General features: G+C 46.3%; 1 protein-coding gene across 1 annotated transcript; it reads left to right on the top strand.

The window, feature by feature from the left end:
* Positions 1–83: 83 nt before the first annotated feature.
* On the top strand, positions 84–25,740 carry ACBD3 (acyl-CoA binding domain containing 3). The gene is made up of 8 exons (XM_054397292.1): positions 84–345; positions 11,200–11,341; positions 12,374–12,514; positions 14,705–14,863; positions 16,900–17,074; positions 21,740–21,932; positions 22,923–23,207; positions 25,218–25,740. The coding sequence occupies exons 1-8, from the start codon at positions 84–86 to the stop codon at positions 25,427–25,429; spliced, it is 1,569 nt and encodes a 522-aa protein (XP_054253267.1). The 3' UTR covers positions 25,430–25,740.
* The last annotated feature ends 787 nt before the right edge of the window (positions 25,741–26,527 follow it).

The following is a 26,527-nucleotide window of genomic DNA, read 5'->3' as shown; positions in this document are numbered from 1 at the left end:
TTCCGGGTCGGAGGGGACAGGAAGTCAGGACGTGGCCGCCGCAGCGGAGCAGGAGGCGGAGGGCGGGCGGGAGGAGGAGGAGGATGGCGGCGGTGGTGTTGAGCTCGGACCGGCTCGAGGTCTCGGTGGACGGGCTGACGCTGAGCCCCAACGCCGAGGTGCCGCACTGTGAAGCGCGGCCGGGGCAGGGGGAGTCCGCGGCCGGCCGGAGCCGAGCGGGCCCCAGTTCTCCCGGTCTGGCGGAGGCCGGCGGCGAGGCGGCGGAGGAGGCGGCGCTGAGCCCGGAGCGGCGTTGGGGCTTCGCTCTGGAGGAGCTGTACGGCCTGGCACTGCGCTTCTTTAAAGGTGAGGCTGCCCAACATTGTGGCCCGCGCACACATCCCACGCTCACACCTCTCCACCCCGTCCGCCATCCCGGGAAGCCCCCGGCAATGGCATCGTTCCCTTCCCCGCTGAGCCAGGTTCCGGGGCACGGTCGGAGACACGGATCACCTGAGAGCCGTGGAGAGTGGCTCTCCCGCAACCACCTGAGGGTCCCGGGCGTCAGTGTGCTGGGTGCGGCGGCGAGTCGGGGCGAGCATCTGTCCCCGTGGTCGGAGGAGGCTTGTGGGGAATGCTCTTTTCTTGGTGCGAGAGGTGAGCCGAGGCGGGGAACGCGAAAAGAGCCGGCAGGTTGCCCTGGGCCGCCGTGTGCCTGCCCTGCGGGTTCCAGAAGGCATTTTCGAGGTTTTTCATCACTCGACCTAAAAACGGAAGACAAAAAAAAAAAAAAAAAATTCCTTCCTTGTGGCATGTGAAGAACCTCGTCAACGTAGGCGAAAAGTGGTGGATGCCTTTGAGTGTTGTCGGGTCTGCTGACAGCCCGGGTACTGGCGTGAGATGTCGTGCCGTCTCCACAGGATGCTAACTTCAAGCATGGCTTTGCCGCTTCGTGTGCTGTCACGACTCCAGCTGGCGGCTGTGCGGGGGAGCCATGAAATACCCGGGGTGTGGACTTGGAGCGGTTTTGTTTTTTTTTTTTTTGTCTTGGGATTCCTTGTAGTCAGGTTTGCTTCTGCAGGAAGCCTTTGCATGCTTGCTTTTGTCAAGACGAGGAAATGGACTGCGTGGCTGTGTGGGGACGAGCTGTGCTGGCTGTAGCATCACATCGTGCCACAGGGTTTGAGTACCTCGCTGCCATGTGTCACTCTGCAGGCTTCCAGGCTGCTGCTGCTGCTGCTGTGTGCACAGAGCAGGCAGTCCAGCAATGTGCCTGCACTGGGGAAGGGACAACTCTGTACTTGGAAAGGTCAGTGTTGTGGCAGGTAGTTGTGAGATTGGTGGCCCAGCTCTTCTGAGGGCAAGCATACTGGCAGGTGGGAACTCTACTAGAAGGAAAATGTTGTCAGCTTTCTTCACTTTGGCTCACCTGCACCCTGATAGTTACCAGTATGTAAGGCTCTAAGCAATTTTCCTGAGGCCAGAATCACAGAATGAAAGGGGTTGGAAGGCACCTCTGGTTCTCTGACCCTGTTCTGATGCCTTTCTACAAAGCAAGTTTTTTTGTTAGCATGCTAACATAGAGAGATTGCTAATTTTTTTTTTTTTTAAGCCACAGCAACTTTATGAGACAACTCTTACGGGACCACAAGACTCTTGATTGTGTTTGGTAGCGGTGGGTTTGGGTTTTGTGGGTTTTGGTTGGTTGGTTGGTTTTTTCCCTGTGTTGGGGAGCTGCTGCCACCAGGTATCAGGTTGTGGAAGCATTGTAACTTCTACAACTTGCCTTTCTGTAAGACAAGCTGCTTGAAGGAGTTGTGATTTGGTTTCATGAATGCTTCTTCTGTCTCTTCAGTAGCAAATTCCTTGTCTCTGTCAGCTGTGGTCGTATTTTTGCCTTGGATTTAATATTCTACTGGAACCTGTATTTACAGTTTAAAAATTACACACTGTGAATGAGCTTGCCTACATTATTGCTAACCTGTTGTCTGTTGGATCTCATCTTTTAATGGCATTTATTTTCTGCTGTTATCTTCACTGGAATGTTGAAAAGTCAGTGGAAAACACAGTGTTCTTGTCCTTTTGTTGTTGCAGCAGTAGGTTATTTGTTGGCTTCCTCTTATTAAAAGTTGAAGCATGTTGAAATTGAAGCTTAACTACTGCTCTTTCTGTAACCTTCTGCGATGTCTTTTTAACACATGGGTTTCATAGAATCATTTCACTTGGAAAAGACCTTTAAGATTATCAGGTCTAACCATCAACCTGACAGCACCGTGGCCTTTAAACCATGTCCTGAAGTGAATGTTTGCTACAGTTTTCCACATTGTATGGAGCTGTCAGACTTTCCTCTATCCTTAACGCTGGAATAAGTCACATGAAGGCACTGCCCATATTTTTCTTCTGTCTTTTTCTTTTTTTTTTTTTCCTGAAAGTGACAAAATACAGGGATTTTTATTTATAGCTATGACAGTGAGTTGCAGGAGCTTGTAATGCTTGGATTACTGATTCTGCCAGCTCTGCGTGGCTCTGAAAATAATTGGTCTTGTTTGAAAATGATTTCCATGTATCCACTGTCAAAACAAATGTGGGAGTGAGTGTGCTTGTTTAGCAGCCTTAGAGGTGTTAAGGAGCAAGTAAGGATTCCTCCTTAGCTTCAAGGAGCAACATAGGAGGGATCTGGAAGTTGACCCACATTCATAGAGTCGTAGAATGGTTTGGGTTGGAAGGGACCTTGAAAAACATCTAATTTCAACACCCCACCCTCCCCCAGTACTGGCAGGGACACCTTCCACTAGACCAGATTGCTCAGGGCCTCATCCAACCTGGCCTTGAACACCTCCAGGGAGGAGGCATTCATGACTTCCCTGGGCAAGCTGTTCCAGTGTCTCACCATCCTCACTGTAAGGAATTTCTTCCTAATATCCAGTCTAAATCTACCCTATGTTAATAGGCAAATGCTGAGGTCTTGTTTCTGATCATTCCTGTTAAAACTACACTGATTTGGAGTTGAGAGGGTGTCTTTGAGGAGCTTAGACTTGCTTAAAGGTGGTTGGTGTCTGTGCCTTAGTGTATGATGTTACCTGGTTGCACAACTACTGTGGAACAAACAAGTGACTTAGGAGAACAATGGCATCTGGATGAACTGTGGTGCTTGGAATGGAAGGATGCTAGAAGTATCCCTTTGTGAAGTCTAAGGGCAAGCAGCAATTGCTAGAGATGCAGCTTCCTTTTCTGCTTCAGTCTAGTTGCAGCTCCTGATGTATTTTCTTCCTCTTTGGGTTTGCTCGTTACAATGACAGCTGACACTTGCCTGTGGTAGCATATTGCCTGTTACAACACTGCTGAAAGACAAGACAGGGAGGCAGTGTGTTTTAACAGTGTGAGAACAGCTGAAACCAGGCAAGAGTATGGAAGAGACTCAAAAGCTACTTTTATTTTCTGTCTCTGATGAAGATAGAGGCAGATCTAAAATGCTTGACCCTGGGTCACTTCAATTGTCAGGCCTTGGGCTGTGCAGGAGATGTGCACTAACATGGGTGAGGTTTTTTTTTCTTTTACATCCATAATGGCTTGTGAAGAAATGGCTTTTCAGAATAACAGAGGCATAGAAAATAGATGGTTAAGAGTGCTCCAGTCTGTTTTTTCTGTGAGAAACAAGAGGTTTCCTTACAATAGAGGCGTTCTTTCCCTTACTGCTCTGCTGAGCCTAGTTCAGGTCAAGCAGGATTTTGGCTGCCATTAAGGAGCTGCTCTGCTGTGCCAGATGCAGTGTGCAGGGGAGAACAGTCATGTTCCTGAAATGGGCACATTTCTCTGTCATTTGGACTGTCTCTAATTGTGTGCCCTGGGGCAGCTGGCAGGATAGAAGTGTCTCTTGACAGCTAATTCCACTTGCTGAGCCAGTATGAGCTGTGCCAGGGAAGGTAACTTGTTTAAGGTGGAAGCTGCATCCTGTGGTAGGAGGGTTGTCTGCTGGCAGAGCTATGCAAGCCCTCTTCCAGTAGCAACCTGGCTTTATGGTTTTCCACATCCTGTCATTGAAATACCATTGCACCCAACCTTCAAAATAGGGCAGTCCTTAAATCACATAACCATAAAATGGTTTGGGTTGAAAGGGACCCTAAAGATCCACTTCCAACCATCCACCTGAGCCACCACCACCATGGGCAAGGACATCTCCCACTAGATCAGGCTGCATGAGGCTCTGCCCAACCTGGCTGGCCTTGAACACATCCAGGGAAAGAGCATCCACAGTCTCCCTGGGCAACCCATTCCAGTGTACCACCACCCTCACTGGAAAGAATTTCTTCCCAATCTCCAGTCTCAGTCTCCCCTCTTCCAGCTTCAAGCCATTCCCACCTTGTCCTATCACTCCAAGCCTTTGTGACAAGTGCCTTCCCTACCTTTCTTGTAGGCTTCCTACCCTTCAGGTACTGCAAGGCTGCTATAAGGTCTCCCTGGAGCCTTCAGTTCTCCAGGCTGACAGCCCCAGTGAGGGTCTGAAGTGTTCATGCACTGTCTAAAGAGACGTGCAGTGTATCACCTCTGAGCAGACAATATGCAAACCATATCATTTGGGCATCTGAAAGCACTCCTGCTATGTGAAGTACTCTAATTTTGTTTGACTGCTCCAAGGTATTTCCTCTTATCCCAAGAAGAATGCATCTTCAGCTTCAGCAGTATGTCATTCTAAATTAATTGTTTGACCTTACCTTTTTTTTTTTTTTTTTTAGGGCTAATTTGATGGCATGATTGCATTTCATAAGCTAAGTAGGCTCTTATTTTCCAGCATGTGAAAACCCCCTGTAACAAATTACATTTGATGTGAAGTTGAGCTTTGATCACATTTAATTGGAAGGGAAGGGGTGGTTGGTAGCTCTTCTGTTGATGCAGGACATCTTCAAGAGAGGAGAATTAGGAGTGTAAGAGGATGTAGTGGGATCTGCAGGCAGTGATTCAGTTCTCACACTTCTGAGTTTTGGTCTCACTCATTAAAGCTTTTCCAATGAATAGCATTAACATATGTGACTTCTGCTTTTAAAAGCTATGAGGTGAAAAATCACACTTCACAAATGGTTTTCTAGCTCCTTCTGGATGACTCAACTGAATTCTGTCCCATGGGAGTTAGGCATATTTAGGGTGGATGCAGTAGGTGAAGTTAGAGTGGAAGCTGCACCATGTTGTGCAGCGTTTCTTACAGGGGAAAAAAATCTCAAGTTACTCAGAGGTAACAGTGTCTTGCATGAAGTGTACTTCTGAAACCCCCTTGAGTCTGAGGGTGTGGTTTTATACCAGTTCATGTTGATGGTATATGGTGACATTAGCTGCTGCCAAGTGCTTTTTATTCCTAGGTATGGCTTCACCTCGCTGTTGTGTTTGCATACTGACACAAAAGGTGGTCCTCAAACACAGTTAACTGCCTGTGATGCAAAGAGAGTCCTTAGTGTTTGAAGTACTGGGTTTTTTTTGGGGTGTTCAAAGGAGTTGTCCTCAATGGACCTCAGTTTTGGGGGCATCTGAACAAAGCAGCCACTGCCAAGGAGAGCTGTAGTATGAAGAGCTGATGTTGGGTGTGCAGAGATTTCCCATTTGGGGATGACAGCACAGTAATGGTGTGTTGTGGTTTCATGACACACATCATTGAGCTGGAAGAGGAGAGATTTAGACTGGAGATTAGGAAGAAATTCTTTCAAGTGAGGGTGGTGAGATACTAGAAGAGGTTGCCCAGGGCAGTTATGGATGCCCCCTCCCTGGAAGTGTTTAATGCCAGGCTGGATGAGGCCTTGAGCAGCCTGGTCTAGTGGAAGGTGTCTCTGCCCATAGAGGAGGGGTTGGAACTAGATGATCTTTAAGGTCCCTTCCAACCCAAACTATTCTATGAATCCATGAATCATTGAGGCCTGAGCTTACAGTGAGTGGGAGCCAACCTTTATCCATGTTCTGGGTGAACTGCTTCATGTCACTAGTGAAGAGCCTCTGTGTGTGTATGGGTCACAGAATCACAGAAGTAACCAGGTTGGAAAAGACCTTCAAGATGATCAAGTCCAACCTATCACCCAACACCATCTAATCAACTAATCCATGGCACCAAGTGCCTCATCCAGGCTGATTTTAAACATTTCAAGGGACAGTGACTGCACCACCTCCCTCCTTACTTCCTGAAGCATTGCGGATCCTTTGCTTGCCTTGTCCATGTAACCATACCCTGAATTGCTCCTGGAGTTTGGTCTGTTAGTGGGCACTGCTTAGGCATAGAGTTCAGTTGACTTGAGAGATTGTTCAGGTAAATCATGATTTTGTCCAGCAGAGAGCCATGAAGGTGATTAGAGGACTGGAACCAAGTGAGGAAAGGCTGAGAGAGCTGGGGCTGTTTAAGCTGCAGGAGAGATCTCATGAATGCTTACCAATATCTGAAGGACAAGTGTCAGGAGAATGGAACCAGGTTCTTCTCAGTGGTGTCAAGGGGCAATGGACACACACAGGAGGCTCCATGTAAACATAAGGCAAAAAGTCTTCACTTTGTAGATAGCAGAGCACTGGACCAGGCTGACCAGAGAGGTTGTGGAATCTCCATCCCTGGAGGTATTCCAAACCCACCTGGATGTGTTCCTGTGTGATTTCCTTTGGGTGCTGCTGGGCTAGCAGGCAGGGTTGGACTACCTGATCTTCAGAGGTCCCTACTATTCTGGGATTCTGTGCAGAACTCTCCTAAGCTTCTGTAAGAAGCTGAGCCTTTCCCTGGCCCTTTTTGCATGCCAGCAGCACAGGAGGGTTGTGTAGTTGCTGCGTTTACTACTGCTGCATGTGTCCTTTGGGTTTCTCACTGTTGCCTAGAGCCCTTTGATGTTCTCCAGGTTCCTGACAGCTGTATTAGCTGTGTGGGTAATACCTGCTCAAATGGCACCTCCATGGATGCTTGAATAAATTGGGCACTTGTCTGGACTCACTAATGCTCTCTTTTCAGGCATATTTGACTCTGCAGATGGCCTCATGTCCTCTGGGTCACTTTATCAGCAACAACTCCAAGTCTCTGGGATAATTAGAGAGTGTGGTTCATACTGAAGAATTCAACTGAAAAATAGCTAGTAGACAACTTCACTCTCTTGACTGGCTCCAAATATTTTGCTGAGAGGTTGCTTCTAATCTGCATTATCTACAAGTCACTGAATGCCTGTCTCCAACTGTCTGGTTTTTAATTTGTTTGCTCTTCTTCTCTTGGGTTGCCATCCCTGGAGGTGTTCTAGAAGCATGTAGATGTGGTGCTTCAGGATATAGTTTAGTGGTTGTGGTAGTTGGGTTACGATTTGACTTGATGATCTTAAAGGTCTTGTACAACCTCAATGATTCCAGGATTTTTTTTTTTTTTTTTTTGTAAATGCAGATTTTTGGCTTCCCTGGAAAGTTGGGGCTTGAGGTTTGGCTTTCTGAGATGCATTAGGAAGAGTGTGGCCAGCAGGTCGAGGGAGGGTCTTCTCTCTCTCTACTCTGCTGTAGTGAGACCACATCTGAAGTATTGTGTCCAGTTCTGGGCTCCTCCAGTTCAAGAGGGACAGGGATATGCAATGAAGGGCTGCAAGGATGATGGAAGGACTGGAACATGTGTCTTATGAGAAAGGCTGAGAGACCTGGGGATGTTTACTCTGGAAAAGAGAAGACTGAGAGATCTTACTAATGTTTACAAATATCTGAAGGGTAGGTGTCAAGAAGATGGGGCCAGTCTCTTTTTAGAGATGCCCTGTAATAGGACAAGGAGCAACAATACAAACTGGAACATGGGAAGTTCCACCTCAACATGAGGAAAAACCTTACTGTGAGGATGATGGAGAACTGGACCAGGCTGCCCAGAGAAGCTGTGGAGTCGTCTTCTCTGTCGACTTCAAAGACCTCTGTGGAGGCTCCTGTGTGACCTGCTCTAGGTGATGCTGCTCTGGCAGGGGGGTTGGAGTCAATGGGAAGCTATGTTTTTTTTCTCTTTTAACCCTCTTCAGAAGTGAATTCAAATCCTGATGGTATGTGCTGGCTCAGTTGCTGCACTCTTAGTACAGCAGTGAGATGTTTTTTGGCAGACAGCTGTAGCTATACAGGTTGTGCAAGGTGAGCTGTGTCACAGGGACCCTCTTGAGAAGCATACTTCACTCAGAAGCTTGGCAAAATTTCAGCATAGTACCCTTCTCAACTGACTTGCTTTTAAGCACGCTGCCCCAGGATACCAAGAAGGATTTCAAAGAGAATTTTGATTATTAAGACCGATGGAAGTGTTTGCTACCTAACAAGCAAGTTCTGAATTAAATGTGAAGTGTGAAGAATTGGCAAAACCCCAAAAGGCTCTTTGGGTAGCCTGGGAGCAGAAGACCCTGAGACTTTCAGAGAGAGCTTACCTCAGGGCATGATGATTTGCATCTTTTGAGGATCACAGACTTCTTGTGGTGGGGAGGGACCTTTGGGGATTGTGGTGTGTAGCCCTACTGTTCACAGCAGGCTTCTCATGATTGTGTCTGTTTGGGCTTTGAATATCCCCAAGGATGGAGATTTCAAAACCTCTCTGGACAAACTGTTCCAGTGCCTGATCACTCTCACAATAATTAAAAAAAACAAAACAAAAAAACAAAACAAACTAAACCAAACTACCTCTTAGACTTAAGTGCAATTTCCTCTATTTCAGTTTGTCTGCTGCCTCTTGTCCCTAAATACCAGTAGTAGTAGACCAGTACTAGAGCAGTAGACCTAAATACCACTGAGTAGACACTGGTTCAGCCTTTTTCTTCTACCTTCTTCTCCACCCCACCAAATATTCCTGGACACACATATTTTTGTGAAGAAAGATTTCTGCCTTTTGAAGCTGGAAGCTATGTTTGCTATTCAGTTGTGTGACACTGGGAGAAGAGCAAATACTTGGTTCTGGAAGAGTGAAGTGGACCTCGAGGGATGGATAATAAGGAATGAAAGGTTGATTCTCCTAATTCTTGGATTCTGGCTTCAAAACTAAAGGCATGCATGCAGTGCTTCCTTGTGATGCTTTAACTAAGTTTAACTAAGTAAGGTACTGAACTTATTCTTGTCAAAAATGCAGGTTCTCACTGTGACCTGCACACACTTTCCCTCCAAAACTGTTCCCACTTTTCAGAAGTAGCTGCTCAGAGTTTCTCAGTACGCCATAGTTAGAGGTATTTCTTTTCCTCTTCAGCCCTGAGGTTTGCTTCTTTTCCTGTTAATAATTCTGGTCACAGGCATCAGCTGAGCAATTTTGCAATATGTAAAAGTCAGCCCTAAAATTTGGACGTGAATCGTAGAATTGTTTTGGTTGGAAAAGACCTCTGAGATTGAGTCCAACCTTCAACCTGAGATCCCCACAGTCATTAAGCCATGTCCCAAGGTGCCATGTCCACAGGTTTCGTGCACCTCCGGGGACAGGGGCTCCACCACCTCCCTGGGCAGCCTGTTCCAATGCCTGACCACTCTTGCAGGAAAGAAATTTTTCCTAATATCCAACCTAAACCTGCCCTGGCATGACTTCAGGCCATGAAGTGGACTGTTCAGTTTCATACTGTTCAGTTTTGGGCTGAAAATAACTTTCTCCAAAGGAGAGCTGGAAACTAGTGGCAGCTCTGCCTGCAGTTTCCGACTACATGGTTGGCAGTACAGTCATGTCAAGTGAGTATTGTTTACTTCTAGTAATGAGTTCCTCATTTCAGCCCTTCCAGAAGGAGATGATGTTTGTTTATTTGTTTGCCTCATCAAAAATCAAGCTCTTTTCTTAATGAGCAATGTAATTATCTGTAGCGGTGCCTGCTCCTTTGATTTGGTTTGACAGGGTAAACATGCTGAGGTGAGTCCCAGCTGACTACCTCATGTGTCATTTTACATCATAGAATGGGTTGGGTTGGAAGAGACCTTCAAGATCATCTAGTTCCAACCTCCACCACCACGGGCAGGGACACCTTCCACAAGACCAGCTTGCTCAAGGCCTTATTCAACCTGGCCTTGAACACCTCTAGGGAAGGGACATCCAAAACCTCCCTGGGCAGCCTGTTCCAGTGTCTCACCACCCTCACTGGAAGGAATTTCTTCCTAATCTCCAGTCTAAATCTCCCCTCTTCCAGCTTAAATCCATTCAGCCAGTACAAGTCTCTTCTTACCAGTAGGAAGCTTATGATGGGATCCAACAGGGACCACTTCAGAAGATGTTGATATGGAGCCATTGGATCTCTGATTTTGTTCAGGCTTGTGTCTTAAGGCCAGAGCTCTGTAAATGCTGGTGCTGATGAAATTAACTGTTAAGACTTTCCATTGTGAGAGGTTATTCTGGCTGCCTCCACAAAATCCAACAATCACATTCCCTCCAGGAAAACTCTCCTGCACTTCTAATTGTTTCTCTCTCTGCAGTTTTCCTTGCCTCAAACCTTGCTCATCCTGCTTTCTGCATGAAAGGAGAGCAGTCAATGAAACTAACATCACATCTTCCTTTGTGGAAAACCCTTCCTAACCACACTGCAGTAGGAATTCAAGTGAAGGTTTTTTAAAACATTCCAGAGAGCTAGATCCATTGGGTATGGAGTTCAACCAATTCACATCAATATTTATGGGACAATTTCATAGAATCATAGACTTGTCAGGGCTGGAAGGGACCTCAAGGGTCATCTAGTTCCCAGCCCCCTGCCATGGGCAGGGACACCTCACACTAGATCAGGTTGCTCAGAGCCACATCCAGTCTGGCCTTAAACACCTCCAGGGATGAGGCTTCTACCACCTCCCTGGGCAACCCATTCCAGTGTCTCACCACCCTCATGGGGAAGAATTTCCTCCTAACATCCAATCTGAATCTACCCATTTCTAGTTTTGCTCCATTCCCCCTAGTCCTATCATTACCTGACACCCTAAGAATTCCCTCCCCAGCTTTCCTGTAAGCCCCATTCAGATACTAGAAGGCCACAATAAGGTCTTTTCAGAGCAATTTACTTGCTAAGATTGACTCTAGGTTGTATGCTGAACACTTCACAATCAAGTTTCAGCAGCTCAAGTAGATGTGTTTTTTTCCAGACAGATCTATGTCTTCTGACTTGATTTGTCTATGCTTTTGTGACTTACCTTACTCCATTTTTTTTATAATGAATGAAATCCTATCAGTGTTTACACAAAATGCTCTTTGCTGTCCTGTAATCAGTTAATCACAGTGGTGAAAATGTATTTTTTCTCTTCTTTTTTTTTTTTTCCCTTCTGCAGAAAAAGATGGCAAAGCCTTTCATCCAACATATGAAGAAAAACTCAAACTCGTGGCACTGCACAAGCAGGTTCTGCTGGGACCTTACAACCCTGACACTTGCCCTGAAGTTGGATTCTTTGATGTGCTGGGTAATGATAGAAGGTAAAAGGGCTGGTGCCCTTGTTGGCCTTAACTCTGTTTTTCCTGTCTGAACACAACATCATCCAGCTCCACAATAAGACAAGAAGTATGTGTGTTGCCTCAAGATGTCTGTGTGGGAGTGAAAAGCAAGAGTGGCCTCTTCAGATACACCTTGGAAACCTTGAGTCCCAGTCCAGTAAATGACCCAATAGAATATTATTCATGTTTTTCAACCACATGAGGAAAAGCTGCTGTGCCACCAGTCCAGTTTCTCCTAGCAGTTTAAGACTTGGTTAGCTGTGCATTGATCTCCAGACCCATGTCTCATTTAAACTCCACACCAAGGTTAGAGCAGGCCAAGCCTTTTGTCAGTGGTAGCAGCAATTCACCGTAGGTTTTACTAACACCAGAGAGAAGTTCTGAAGTCAGATAGGTGATGCATTCAAGCTCTGGGTGTGTTTTGAGGAGATCTGAGCAGTCTGAGGCATGTCTCTTGCATGGCTTGCAGTTCAGGCTGCACCTCTGATGTTTGTTGTTGCTGTTTCTAGCACGAAGCGATGTGCATGCAGCGTCTTGAAGCTGGGCACAGTGCACTGCTTCTGCCCAGGCTGATAGAGCTTTCCTTTAGGAAGAACCAGGCTGTTGTATCCTGCTCACTGAAGCACTATAATCAGTCCTTGTTACCATGTTTGTTCAGCCAGGAAAATGCACACTTCTTCCCCCCTCCTCCCCCTGCCCCAAACTAGAGTGGAAGAAGGGTAAAGTTATTTTAGATTCATTGGTAGCTGGGAAGCTTTTGGGCATAGTTGAAATTTCTTTGTAAGGTCAATGACATGTATGAGGTTTGGTTTAAGCACTCAGTTATGTCTGTTTGGAAGAGTTCTTCTGGTGCAGGCAGAAGAGGACACTGTGCTATTAGGAAAAAAAATGCACACAGTAATGTTTGGTCTCTGGTTTCCCAGCTCTTTGGGTATTTTTTTTGCCTTTGCTGGTTTCTCAGAGTTCACTACTGGCTTGAAAAGAGTTGAGTCCTGTGTTATTTCTCTCTTGCAGGAAGGAGTGGGCTGCCCTTGGAAACATGTCAAAGCAAAAAGCTATGACAGAGTTTGTTAAGCTCCTGAATAGGTGCTGCCACTTGTTTTCAACGTATGTCACTTCCCACAAGATAGAGAAAGAAGAACAAGAAAAGAGAAGGTAATGTTTTGAGTCCTTTGGTGTTGGAGTATATTGAGTCTGTAAGTCTTGACCTATGGCCAGTGTCACAGCTAGCTGTCTTGGGAAGAGAAATGCTTGAAGTTTAGGTGGCTGTGGTACTGTTTGATCTCTCTAAGTCTTTTTTTTACTTAGCCAGTAATGAAAGTTTATTTCTGAGGTGAAGGCACTGAGAATCTAAAGAGTGTTCTTAAAATCTTGCAGATACTGTCATCTGCTGAAGGAATACAGGCTTCACAAAACATGTGCCCTGATGTCTGTGGACTAAATGCATACAGAATATGAAATTGTCAGGTGCTGTCATGAATTAGCAGCTCAACAAAGGCTTTCTTCTGCTGTTCTTTACATATAATGTAATTACTAATCTGTATTATCTGTGTAACTCTTGAACATATATTAAAGCTTGGAAGAGAGGTTTAAGGTTTCCAGGCTGGTGTGTTTTTTTTTTTTTTTTCCTACTGCTCTCTGTTACAGGTAGCATAGTTATGGGTTAGAATGAATATCACAGGATCCCAGGATGTTAGGGGTTGGAAGGGACATCTGGAGATCATCAAGTCCAACCTCCCTACCAGAGCAGGACCATAGAATGTAGCACAGGTCACACAGGAATGCTTCCAGATGGGCCTTGAAACTCTTAGAGAAGGAAACTCCCCAATCTGTCTAGGCAGCCTGTTCCAGTGCTCTGTGACCCTCACAGTGAAGAAGTTCCTCCTCACATTGAGGTGAAACCTCCTGTGTTGTAGTTTATATCCATGGCCTCTTGTCCTATCACAGGGTGCAAGTGAGCAGAGCCTGTCCCCTCCCTCTTGACACCCAGCCCTCAGGTATTCATAAACATTTATTAATATCATATTATGATAGGTTAGACTGAATACCAAAATATAATACTGAATTTAGACTTACCACACTGCAGACTGCAGTAAAACTAAAGAGTCATATCTCTTCTTCTTGTGTCCAGCAAGACACTTGAGCCACAGCAACCCCATGCAACAGTAGGGGCTTGGGGAAGGGTGGCTGGAGAGCTGCTCAGCTGAAAAGGACTCGGGGGTGTTGATTGATATCTGGCTGAACATGAGTCAGAAGTGTGCTCAGGTGGCCAAGAAGGCCAATGGCATCCTGGCCTGGATCAAAAGTAGTGTGGCCAGCAGGAGTAGGGAAGTGATCCTAATGATGTACTGCACCTGTACTATGCACTGGTGAGGTTGCATCTCGAATACTGGGTTCAGTTTTAGGCCCCTCACTACAAGAAAGACATTGAGGTGCTAGAGCACACCCAAAGAAGAGCAGCTAAGCAGGTGAAGTGCCTTGAACACAAATCTTATGAGGAGTGGCTGCAGGATCTGGGGCTGTTTAGCCTTCCAAAGCTGAGGCTGAAGGGAGACCTCATTGCCCTCTAACAACTCCCTGAAAGGAGGCTGGAGCCAGGTGGGGTTTGGTCTCTTCTCACATGCAACAAGTGACAGGACAAGAGGAAACCTAGGATGTCAGGTAGCAATAGGACTAGGGGGAATGGAGCAAAACTAGAAGAGGGTAGATTCAGATGGGATGTTAGGAAGAAGTTTTACACCATGAGGGTGGTGAGACACTGGAACAGGTTGCCCAGGGAGGTGGTGGAAGCCTCATCCTTGGAGGTTTTTAAGGCCAGGCTGGATGTGCCTCTGGGCAACCTGATCTAGGTAAGGTGTCCCTGCCCATGGCAGGGGGGTTGGAACTAGATGATCCTTGAGGTCCCTTCCAACCCTGACAATTCTATGATTCTATGAAATGGCCTCAAGTTGTGCCAGGGGAAGTTCAGGCTGGTTTTGAGGGAAAATTTCTTCCCAGAAGGGGTTCTCAAGTATTGGAACAAGCTGCCCAGGGAGGTGGTGGAGTCACCATCCCTGGAGGTATTTAAAGCATATGTGGATGTGGTGCTGAGGGACATGGTTTAGTGGCAGTGGCTTAGCAGCGGTGGTGAATTGTGAGCTCTAGGTGAGTGGTTGGACTTGATGATCTCAAAGGTCTCTTCCAACCTCAACAGTTCTGTGATTCCATGATTCTTCAGGCCATTTAAGTGGGAAGAGGTGATGCCAACCCAAAAGCCTTACTGGGCAGGCAAAAGGCAGGTTACAGCATGTTGGAAAATAACTCATTGTAGGAGTGCTGCAGTGGCTAATCGAGTTGATGTTGCAGAAGAGAAGAGGAAGAACGAAGGCGGCGTGAGGAGGAGGAACGTGAGCGCTTGCAGAAGGAGGAAGAGAAACGCAGGCGAGAGGAGGAGGAAAGGCTGAGGAGGGAAGAAGAGGAGAGGAGAAGAGCAGAGGAGGAACGACTTCGGATGGAACAGCAGAAGTGAGTAGCAGAAACTAGCAAGGCTTCAGAGGAGACAACTGCCTTGCACTTAAGATAATTGTGTCTGACTGCTTTAGCTGTTGTGCAGGAATTAAATACCTGCAGCTCAAAGCACTCGAGTCCAGCGGTGACATTTGCAGCCTCGGTTAAGAGGGACACAGTTTGCAGGGAATAATTATCCAAATGTGTTATTGTGTGCAGCCTTCTCAGGTCAAAGTGCCATAGAAGCTTTGTTTAAAGGAGTTTGGGGGTTCAGGAGATGCACATGGTGAAAACTTGTGGCTCTGCTTTTTAAACGATTAATGCTGCACTCAGCTGAGCAAAGCATCCAGCTTGAAAGCATTGCTTGAACTTGAAAGTTTCTATCCTTTCACAGCAGGCAGAGCCTTCTAAAAAGGATAACTGAAGTTCAGTGGAGTGGTTTGAGTGCATGGCTGGAATGTTCTAACTTAGTAGTCTAACCCTACCTTCTTAAGGGTACTCCCTTGCTTGGAACTGTGGTGTGTCTGCAGATCTCATTTGTCCACTGGCCATCACTGGATCATCACCTTTCTGAAAGGAATAGAGAATTCACCTTCAAATGCACTTAACCTTTGTTTGTAGCTTGAATTCAATTTTAAATCCTTTAAAATATACGCTCTAGTAATATTTCATTGTCCCCACCACATCCAGTTGTTGGAAACATGGATCTGGCTTTGGACACAGAATATTTCAGAGAATAGTAAATCATCAATCTAGCTTTGGACAGAAAGAGAATAGTAAATCATCAAAGCTGTTCCACGTCAGTCAGCAATTGTTTTCCACAATAAAAATGTCTTTTCTGACCCTGTGTTTGCTGTGGGGTGCCTTTGAGAAGGGAGCAAATAATCCAAGAGTTTTATTGCTTGTTTAACGTGGTGAGAGCCAGGGGACTGTAAAATACAGACAGAATCGAACAGAAAATACAGCAGCAGAGAATGCTGGGCAGTGCTAAGTAACAGGAAGTGTGGTATGCATGGAAGTGAAGTGGTTATTGTTTTTTACAGGAGTAGCAGTTGTGTTTTAAGTGGTTGTAGCAGGTTTCAGAGAGAGTTTAAACAGAAAAGGAATGTGGGTAAGTATGCACAGGCCAAGTGTATCTAGATTGATAAGAGTCTGAAGAGCAGTAAATCTTGGCCTTTAGAATACTAAACCACTCTAACACTGCAGCTTTTAGAATATAAATTTTGGGGAAGGAAGAAGAGTGGGAAGGAAATAATTATTCCTCTCTGTGTGATAACTTTTCCTTCCTTTGAAGCATCAGTAGCTGGTCACTCATGGAGATGTGAGATAAACCCTAATAGTAAAGCTAATAATAGTTAATAAAGCTAACTATATACTTAGTCCTTTGGAGAGAGGAGAACAGGTGAGCTCCATGTGTAAGCAAACCATGCTTCTCCTGAGGTTTCAGCATTTGAGTTTATTGGAGGCACTTGAGTGCATATTTTTGTGTGAAATAGGCCACAGGCAACCATGCTCTTCATATTGGTTTGCATACTGTCCTGGGAAGTGAAAGCCAGTCCTGGGCTGTGTTGTTCTTAGATTTACCAAAAAGCACTGCTGTGCTGTACTCTCACAGCAGGTTCTTTCTTATCAGTATTTGCTAGAAGGATGGTTTCTGTGTGGCTGGGTTATTTCCAGAGGAATCAAATATGTGGTGTTTTCCCCTTGATTGTCTGAGAAGCTTAGTCACACGTTTTTACAGCACTACCTCTTTATCAGACTATAGGTTGAGAATTATGTGAAAGCTCTTGGGTTTTTCACTGCTTTGGTTTAACATTTGGTGTTCTGAAACACTGGGTAGAAATTGTTCCTCCCTTTATATTCTCAGCATATTATTTTTCCTTTGGGCAAAACTCACATTTGTGCTACCTCTGGGTTCTACGACGTGGATTTGTTTTAACTGGGTTTTGCAGGAATGGAGTTAACTTACCTTTGAGGTCACTTATATACAGGGCTTCTGCCTCAACATCCTCAGCTGCTTGTAATCTTCATGCTCTCTCTTCTTGCCCCTCTAGGCAGCAGATCATGGCAGCACTGAACTCTCAGACTGCCATCCAGTTCCAGCAGTACGCAGCCCAGCAGTATCCGGGCAACTACGAGCAGCAGCAGATCCTCATTCGGCAGCTCCAGGAGCAGCATTACCAGCAGTACATGCAGCAGTTGTATCAAGTCCAGCTTGCACAGCAACAGGTATGGCCAACCAGCTGAGAAACTTAGATTGTTGTGTCCTGAGCTGTCTCTAGGAGATACTAACTTGTCTGCCCTTTTATCTCCTTGAAAAGATAGTTGCCACAAGGAGCCAGAGCGTCCTAGTGACTAATGCTGCTTTAGATTCAAACACCAAAGCCCCTTTTGTTTAATCTTTTCAAGTAGTTTTCTGAAGCAGCTGTTAATTAAGAACATTCTAAGCAGCCATTACTAATTACTTGGTTTGGTATTATTCTTGGGGACCAGATGTGCTCTGCTGCAGCATCTGTTGCGTGGTAATTTAATGGAGGCACATACCAGTGCATCTGAGCACGAGCAAACCTCTTCAAGTAGCTCTCCATGTTGGTGTCACACCTGCAGATGAGTGCAGAGCAGCAGGTTTGGATCAGCCATGTGCTTCCAGCTGAATATGTATGCAGCACTGTCACATCACTGGTGGATTTAAGATTGCTCCTCCCTGTCAGCTTGAGCACTACAGACTACTTCTTGCTTTAGCATCTAGAGTTTGACATCAGCAGCTAATTAAATCACTTGTCTGCAATTGAGTGCTCATGATTTGGGTGGGGGGACAGACTTTCATATCTCTGGTAGCCACAGGTGGCAGTGGTATATTACTTTTTTGCAAGGGTTTTTTGTGCCTGGGCTTGAAAAGCTGCTACTTTGTTGAGGGGAATCTCTGGCAAATGCCTTGTGTTCACATCTTAAGCTATATTAAAGCCCAAGGATGTCCATCTGTAACTCTTAGATGTAAGCCAGACTTCACTCTAGTATGCCTGACCTCTCTGGGAAGGACCTGAATCTTAAATGGCCTGTAACTGCCAGCCTGAGGTCCCCTGCTCTTAAGCTAAAGACTTTAAAATTATCACAGAATGCCAGGTGGGAAGGGACCTCAAGGATCATCTGGTCCAGCCTTTCTGGGCAATAGTCTAGTTGAAATGAGATGGACCAGCACCCTGTCAAGCTGAGTCTTAAAACTGCCCAATGGAGGGGAATCCACTGCTTCCCTTGGGAGATGATTCCAATGCCTAACTATTCTCAGGGGGAAACATTTTCTTCTGGAGTCTAATCAGATCAATTCAGTAACTAATTTCCTATTAGTTACTGCATTTTGATGCAGTTGCTGCCCTCAGCAAAGACCTGTCCAAGGAAGGAAGGAAGCTATATGAACTCATGTGAACCTCATGAAGTTCAACAAGGCCAGGTGCAAGTCCTGCACCTGAGGTGAGGCAGTCCTCGATATCAGTACACTCTGAGGGATGATTGGATTGAGAGCAGCCCTGTGGAGATGGACTTGAGGACACTGGCAGATGAAAAGCTGGATATGAGCTGGCAGGGAGCTCTTGCAGCTCAGAAAGCCAGCTGTATCCTATGCTGCATAAAAAAGTGTGGGTAGGGAGGGAGGTGATGCTCTACTCTGCTCTCATGAGACCCTACCTGGTGTAGTGTGTTCAGCTTCAGGGTCCCAAGTACAAGAAAGGCAGGTGCCTGTTGGAGAGGGGCCAGAGGAGAGCCACAAAAATGCTCAGAGGGCTGAGAGAGTTGGGGTTATTCAGACTGGACAGGAGAAGGCTCCAGAGAGACCAAAGAGCTGCCTTCCAGTACCTAAAGGAGAGGGGAGTCTGAGAAGACAGACAGAAAGACCTTTTTGTGAGAGCCTGTAGTGCCAGGACAAGGAACGGTGGTTTCAGTCTGACAGAGTGGAGCTTTAGACTGCATGTGAGGAAAATTTTATTTGTTTTGTTTGGCTGTGGGGTTTTGGGGTTTTTTTTGGGATTTTTGGTTTTTTACAATGAGGGTGGTGAGGCACAGACTGGATCAGTTTGCCCAGAGAGGCTGTGGATACCAAATCGTTAGAATTATTCAGGGTCAGGTTGGGTGGAACTTTTGAGTGGCCTGAGCTAGAGAAAAACATCCCTGCCTATGATGAGGGTGTTGAATTAGATCATGAAATGGCCTAGGTTGGAGGGGACCTTAGAGATCATCATCTCCAATGTCCCTGCCATGGGCAGGGACACCTCTCACCTAGACTCTGCTGCTCAAGGCCTCATCTGACCTGGCCTTGAACACCCCTAGGGAGGAGGCATCCACAACCACCCTGGGCTGCCTGTTCCAGAGTCTCACCATCCTCACACTGAAGAACTTCTTCCTAAAATCCATTTTAAACCTAATCTCCCTCAGCTTAAAACCATTCCCCCTTACTCTATTGCTAGACACCCTGTGAAAAGTCCCTCTCCAGCCTTCCTGTAGGATCCCTTCAGGTGTTGGAAAGCAGCTGTAAGGTCCTGGTCAGAGTCTTCTCTAGGCTGAACATCCCCAGTTCTCTCAGCCTATCCTCATAGCAGAGATGCTCCAGGCCTTGGGTCATCTTTGTGGCCCTCCTCTGGACTGACTCCAGCAGCTCTGTGCCCTTCTTTTGATGGGGACACCAGAACTGGATGCAGTACTTGAGGTGGGTGACCTGCTGGCCACACTCCTCTTGATGCAGCCAGGATTTGCCTTCTGGGCTGCATGAGCACACTGCTGGCTCGTGGTGAGCTTCCCATCAATGAATACACCCCAGTCTCTTTTCTTCAGAGCCACTCTCATGATCTTTAAAGGCTCCTTCCAAGCCAAATTGTGGTTTGCTGGAGCTGAACTGGTACAGGAAAGTCAGAGGCTTCCTGCCCTGTAATAATTCCTCTTGAAGCTTAGTGACACCTTGGTAGCAATGCCTTGGTGTCACAGTGATAAGCTAATGCTGTGGCCTCATCAGTCTTGTCCTCAGTGCCTTCTGTAACTGAGACTGCTGCCTGGAGACTCTGGTGGTGGAGACACTGCTGCTCATTTCCCTCCATGCTATCAGCACTGCTCCTTTCAGTCACAGCTGTCTGCTTCCCATGGACAGAAGACTCTTGCCCTCCAAGACCTGGACAAAACAGCCTTCCTTTTGCAGTGGCCTGCAAAATAAAAACTCTGCCAGGCAAATCTCTACCTGGCTGACTCTTGTAGAGGAAAGAATGAAGAAGAACCATGTAACAGCTTAATTACCTAGTTCTACTTCTGACTTTCCAGAAGGCTCAGGTAGCCTCTGGAGCACTCCTGAGGAATACTTTCATTTTGGATACCTGTAACTCAGCTGCCTTGGGGTCCCTTAGTGCAGTTGAAGAAATGCTGTTCTGGCATGGGAACTGCTTGAAGGAGTCCAGTGCAGAGCCACAAAGGTGATTCAGGCATCTCTCTCAGGAGGAAAGTCTGAGTGATCTGGGGCTCTTGAGCTTGGAGGAGGCTGAGGGGTAACCTCATTCATGTTTATAAAGATGGGAAGGGCAGTGTCAGGAGGATGGAGCCAGGCTCTGCTCAGGGACGTCCAATGATAGGACAAGAGGCAGTGGGTACAAGATGGAGCAGAGGAGGTTCCATGTGAACACAAGGTAAAACTTTTTCACTATGAGGGTGTCAGAGCCCTGGAGCAGGCTGCCCAGAGAGGTTGTGGAGTCTCCATCTCTGGAGACATTCAAAACCTGCCTGGATGTGTTCCTGTGTGACCTGCCCTGGGTGATCCTGCTCTGGCAGGGGGCTTGGACTGGATGACCTTTTGAGGTCCTTTCCAACCCCTGACTTTGTGTGATGATTGCTTGCAGATCAGCTTGTGATACCATGGCATTTGGTGGAGTTGTGTGCAGTACTCTCCTAGGAAAGTTCTCACTGCTTTACACTGTCTCAGTGCACAGAGTGGCTGTGGTAGACAGTGCAGACCTGGGCAGCACCTGTACAACTGCTCAAATGTTAAATCCATCTGATGTTTGACTATTTTGTCTTCATACTCACTCAGGAAATTCCATTCATTCATCAAAGTCCTGTGCTGATTAGGTGGTTCTTTAAAGAACAGTCCTGTCAATTATACCTTCTCCCTGTCCCAGGAGGGACAGGGGAACCTCTCTGCACTGGTAACAAGGGACAGGGCTGCAAGCCTTGAAGCTAAAGGGGTAACCCATCCTGCTGAAATCCAAAAGGCTGGGGCTCACTTTGTATAATCTCATTTTCAGGTGTATTTAATCCTTTAGACAGGGACAGCATGGTCAATTCTGTCTAAAGAGTTTCATTGTACCTAAGTCATGTTCTGAAAGCTGCACCTCTGAGCTTTAGTAACTCTCTCCTCAGACCACTTGCAGTCCTTGTATCTCTTAAGCTTCCTGCTTTTATATTGAATAACTGCTTTTATCTGGTGCATTTGATAGAGAATCCTGCTGAGCAAGTTAACTCACAAATTGGCAAGTACTTACTAGGCCGTAAATGTTTCCAGCTCACTTTAGACCTTGATGAGTTCAGGCTAGAACCCTCTCAGCCCACTGGTTAAAAAAAAATAGCAAACAAGGAATTACTTTCAGTTTTCATAAAAAGAGTTATTGAAGTGCAGAACTTCTGTGGTCAAGTGCCAGAGTTTGTTGTCTGTGATTCAACTGAATCTTTTTGTTCAGGGTGTGTCCACCAGCCTTAGAATAAAGTGACTTCTGCTGATGCAGAATTGCTGCTTCTAGCCCTTCCTGTCAAGCCTTGTGGGGTGGAGGGGGAGTTGTGGGTTGGTTGGTTGTTTCTCCATCTTCTGCTGGAAGATGGAGACATCTTGGCAGCTTTTATTTTTACTTGACTCAATTTCTGTCATTTTAGGCAGCCTTACAAAAGCAGCAGGAGGCAGTTGTGGCAGCAACAGGGACTCCCCTGACTACTGCATCGAAGGCGAATGCACCTGCCCCAGGGGACACCCCATCTATCAATGGGCAGGCCAGTACACATGCAGACAGTCCTGAAAAAGAGCTGGATCCAGAGGCTTTGGAAGAAGCACTAGAGAATGGACCAAAAGGTAGGACTGGCCAGCTTCCCTAATGGGAAATAAATAGCTAAAGCTTTCCTTGGGATTCAGATGTCTTCAGCACATTTACTATGGCTCTTTGCTTGGTTTTCATAGGCAAGAGCAAGGAAACAGGGAACAACAAAAGCACTTCTGGCAAAGTAGATGGGATCCAGAACCTCTTTCCACTCTTGACTTGAAGGAAAGGGGCATAATTTCTAGCAGAAAGCTATTCTGTGCAGAAATATGTTGCTTCTTTTTTGAACTCGGGTCAAAACTGAGTGATTTAGCCTTGCAGCTGAAAATAAAGCCAGCTCCTTCTTTACTCTCTCTGAATGCAGCCCTACATGTGGCTTACTCCTGACCTCTGTACAGTCCAGACTGCTGTCCCCTCACATTTCCCACCTTCATCAGACAGCTTCTAGGGAGCTGTGGAAGTGGAGCAGGAAAAGCAGCCTCCCAGCAGCTCTCCCACCACTTGTATTTCTGGGCATTAATTTCATCCACCATCAGCAGTCCTCAAAAGAATTGCTTGGATCCCAGTATGGAACCAACACTAGCAGAGTCCCTGCCTGCATAGTGATGTGCTCAGCTATTTTAGTCAGTATTTGACCATTTCTAGACACATGCACAACCCCTGGGTCCATCAGATTAAAGTGGCAGGGCTCTGTGTAGTGTGGCCATGTACTTTGTGACAGTGCAGCTGTCTTCTGAGTCTTTTCTGTGTCAGCACTCTTGGTTTAAATGTGGTGGATGGGTAAAAAGTGTGCAGTGTTATATTTAAGATTCCACTGCACTTCATGCAAGCTTCAACAGTGAAAAGATGTTTCTTCAGTTTAAAAAAAAAAAAATAAAATAAAGAACACACAACAAAATTTAAAGACACACCCCCAGAAAACCAAGCTGGATGCTCGTGGTGCTCAAGTGCCCCTGAGGCACACTTAGGGATGCAGCATAAGTGAAAGAAAGATTAACTGGAGTGTTTCCTCCTCCTCTCTGCAGATTCTGTTCCTGTGATAGCTGCCCCATCGATGTGGACACGACCCCAGATAAAAGACTTCAAGGAGAAAATCCGTCAGGATGCAGACTCTGTGATCACAGTGGGCCGAGGAGAAGTGGTGACAGTCAGAGTCCCAACTCATGAAGAGGGCTCTTACCTCTTCTGGGAGTTTGCTACAGACAATTATGACATTGGTTTTGGGGTGTATTTTGAATGGACAGACTCCCCTAACACTGCAGTCAGCGTGCATGTCAGTGAATCCAGTGATGATGAGGATGAAGAAGAAGGTAAATGTGCTTTTTTATATAATCTGCCAGTCCTGCAGAGCTTGCCATGGAGGAAAACACAACTGAGTGTCTTGGGTGGTCTCCTAGTTCCTCCAACTTCCACCTAGCTGGGCAATCTTTTCTTCAGTTTTGAATAGGAAGTGCAGTTCTGGAAGTGACTTCAGTCACCTCATTTGGTCACAGATAGCAGTTCATAGATTGATAGAATGGCTTAGGTTGGAAAGGACCTCAAGGATCATCTAGTTTCAACCCCCCCTGCCATGGGCAGGGACACCTCCCACTAGACCAGGTTGCTCAAGGCCCTGTCCAACCTGGCCTTGAATGCCTCCAAGGAGGAGGCATTCACAACCTCCTGGGCAACCTGCTCCAGTGTCTCACCACCCTCGCTATAAAGAATTTCTTCCTAATCTCCAGTCTGAATCTCCCCTTCTTGGGCTTCAATCCATTCCCCCTTATCCTGTCACTACAAGCCCTTGCAGAGAGTCCCTCCCCAGCTTTCTTCAGGTACTAGGAGGCTGCTATGTGGTCTCCCTGGAGTCTTCTCCAGGCTGAGCAGCCCCAGCTCTCACAGCCTGTCCCCATAGGGAGGTGCTCCAGCCCTCCTATCATATTTCTGGCCCTCCTCTAGACCAACTCCAACATTTCATGTCCTCCTTCTGTTGGTGGTCCCTGAACTGGATGCAGTACTCCAGATGGGATCTCACCGGAGCGGAGAGACAGAATCACCTGCCTTGCCCTGCTGCCCACACTTCTTTGATGCAGCCCAGGGTATGGTTGGCCTTCTTGTGTTGGGAGCCCCAGAACTGTACTCCAGGTGGAATCTCATGAGAGCAGAAGGGGAGAATCACCTCACCTGTCCTGTTGGTCCCTTTGCTGCAGCCCAGCACACAGTTGGCCTTCTGGGCTGCCAGGGCACACTGCCAGCTCATGTTGAGTTTTTCATCAACTGACACCCCCAAGTCCTTCTCCTCCAGACTGTTCCTTGTCCAGCCTATGTTTGTGTTTGGAGATGAGGGCGAGGAAACCCTTTCCCTAAGTTTTACTTACTCCTCAGTGTGCCATCTTGTCTAATTCAGCTATTCAGTAAGCTAGGCTGAAACCTGTGCCACAATAGAGCACAGGGGATCTGCACACTGAAAATCTTGAGAAGAATCCTGCCCTGCTGTTCACAAACACTTTCTAGGGAGGAAGTTTTCTTGAGAGGCTTCAGCAAAACAGCTTAAAAGAGAAATTCCTGACAGTGGCCTGAACCTAGGTCACAGCCTTTACCTACAAGGAGTCTACCATGCCATCAGAAAAAATTGTTTTGAAATGAGCATGCAGTTTGCTCTGATGGGGGAAGCAGTGGCATCCTGAGTAGTCATTACTAAGTAACCAGTAGTAGTGTTGTCAGATCAGCAGCAGTCAGTGTGGGCTAATGTCTTAATGAAAACTAAGAGCTTGGCTTCTCTGCCAGCTGACCCTACCAGAGCAGTGGTGTGGTGAGTTTTAATGTCAAACTGTAAAACTGGAGAGGGGCTGTTTACAGAGGCCCTGTAGCAATAGGATGAGGGGCAATGCTTTCAAACTAGAGCAGATTTAGATTGGATGTTAGGAACAAATTCTGCACCATGAGGGTAGTGGAACACTGGAACAGGTTCCCCAGGGAGGTAGTTGAGGCCCCATCCCTGGAGATATTCAAGGTGAGGCCTGACAGGGCTCTGGGCAACCTGATCTAGTTGGGGATGTCCCTGCTGACTGCAGAGGGGGTTGGACTGGATGACCTTTGGAGGTCCCTTCCAACCCAGACCATTCTGTGATTCTATGAATTCATCATGCAGTGAGCATGCTCACTCTTCCTCCTGCTCTGGAGTGCTTTAGCCACAGCCTTGGTGTGACCTATCTGATTTCTAAGCTAACAAAGAGTGCCTTGTCCACTGCAGATCAATCTCTCTCTTGTAAAGCATCCACCATGTGAACTGACACTTTTTTTTTTTTCTTTCCCCCACTTTTTTTTTTTTTCCCTTGCAGAAAATGCTAGCAGTGAAGAAAAAGCCAAAAAGAATGCCAACAAGCCTCAGCTAGATGAAATAGTGCCTGTGTACAGACGAGACTGTCACGAAGAAGTGTATGCTGGCAGCCACCAGTACCCAGGGAGAGGAGTTTATCTTCTGAAATTTGACAACTCCTACTCCCTATGGAGGTCAAAAACAGTTTACTACAGAGTTTATTACACTAGATAAAGGTATGGCTGTGTCTGAGGCTGGGCTGTGCAGAAGATGTCATTTTATTTGGAATTCTTCTTCAAGCATAATGGATCCTTTTGAGTCTGTGTTTTCTCCTGTCTGTATCTGTATGGCTTGTGTGAACTTTAACAAGTAGACACTGGGATCTTCCTGCTCCCTGACACTAATGCATATTGCATTGGGTTTAACACAGGCTCTCCCTAGCCCTTTTTAGCTATTGGAGCTAACCAATGGAAGTCGTTGGCTCCAGTGCTAAGGTCACATCCAGTTGCATTTGTTTAAAACCTCCTGGGGAAAAAAAAAAACAAAAAAAAGGGAGAGGGAGTTGCTGGCTCACTGGCTGTGGGTGATCTGCTACTTCCAGGTTCTGGATGCTTTGAATAACTTGTTAACTGTTCATTTAAAGGTCCCATCAGTAACTGGTAGCTTTGGATGCAGTTTTGCTGTGTAGCAAGTTTCTCATACCTGTAACAGAGTGTCAGATTTTTACACCATTAAAACTTGAAACTTTTTCAGTTGATGCAGTTTAGTAACAAGTTGTCTGGCTTCTGTCCTCTTCAAAGAAGAAATATTCAGTTCCTTAAAGCAGTGTAGTGGCTAAGGATGAACAGCATCCTGGAACCTCTTCTGGAGATGTCAAGTGACTGATAATTAAAATGTAACAAGAAGAACCTTAACCTCTCTGCCCTGTTGCTAACCCTAGAATAAAAGAAAAAAAAAAGTGTCTCTTTGGTTTGGTTGGGTTTTCTTGAGGCAAGTGACCTTGAACCAAGATTTTCTTGAGGCAAGTGACCTTGAACCAAGATTTTCTTGGGGCAGGTGACCTTGAACCAAGATTTTCTTGGGGCAAGTGACCTTGAACCAGGATTTTCTTGGGGCAGGTGACCTTGAACCAAGATTTTCTTGGGGCAGGTGACATTGAACCAGGATTTTCTTGGGGCAGGTGACATTGAACCAGGATTTTCTTGGGGCAGGTGACATTGAACCAGGATTTTCTTGGGGCAGGTGACCCTGAACCAGGATTTTCTTGGGGCAGGTGACCCTGAACCAGGATTTTCTTGGGGCAGGTGACCCTGAACCAGGATTTTCTTGGGG

The sequence above is a fragment of the Indicator indicator genome, chromosome 2, assembly GCF_027791375.1.
Source record: "Indicator indicator isolate 239-I01 chromosome 2, UM_Iind_1.1, whole genome shotgun sequence".
Taxonomy (NCBI): Eukaryota; Metazoa; Chordata; class Aves; order Piciformes; family Indicatoridae; genus Indicator; species Indicator indicator.
The sequence above is the reverse complement of the archived record's forward strand: the minus strand, read 5'-3'. Positions and strand labels throughout refer to the sequence as shown.

Excerpts from the sequence above, each read along its gene's own strand:
- ACBD3 (XM_054397292.1), top strand. The coding sequence starts at position 84 with ATGGCGGCGGTGGTGTTGAGCTCGGACCGGCTCGAGGTCTCGGTGGAC. Across the intron at positions 14,864-16,899 it reads CTTCGGATGGAACAGCAGAA|GCAGCAGATCATGGCAGCAC; the intron begins GTGAGTAGCAGA and ends TTGCCCCTCTAG. Across the intron at positions 21,933-22,922 it reads ACTAGAGAATGGACCAAAAG|ATTCTGTTCCTGTGATAGCT; the intron begins GTAGGACTGGCC and ends TCCTCTCTGCAG.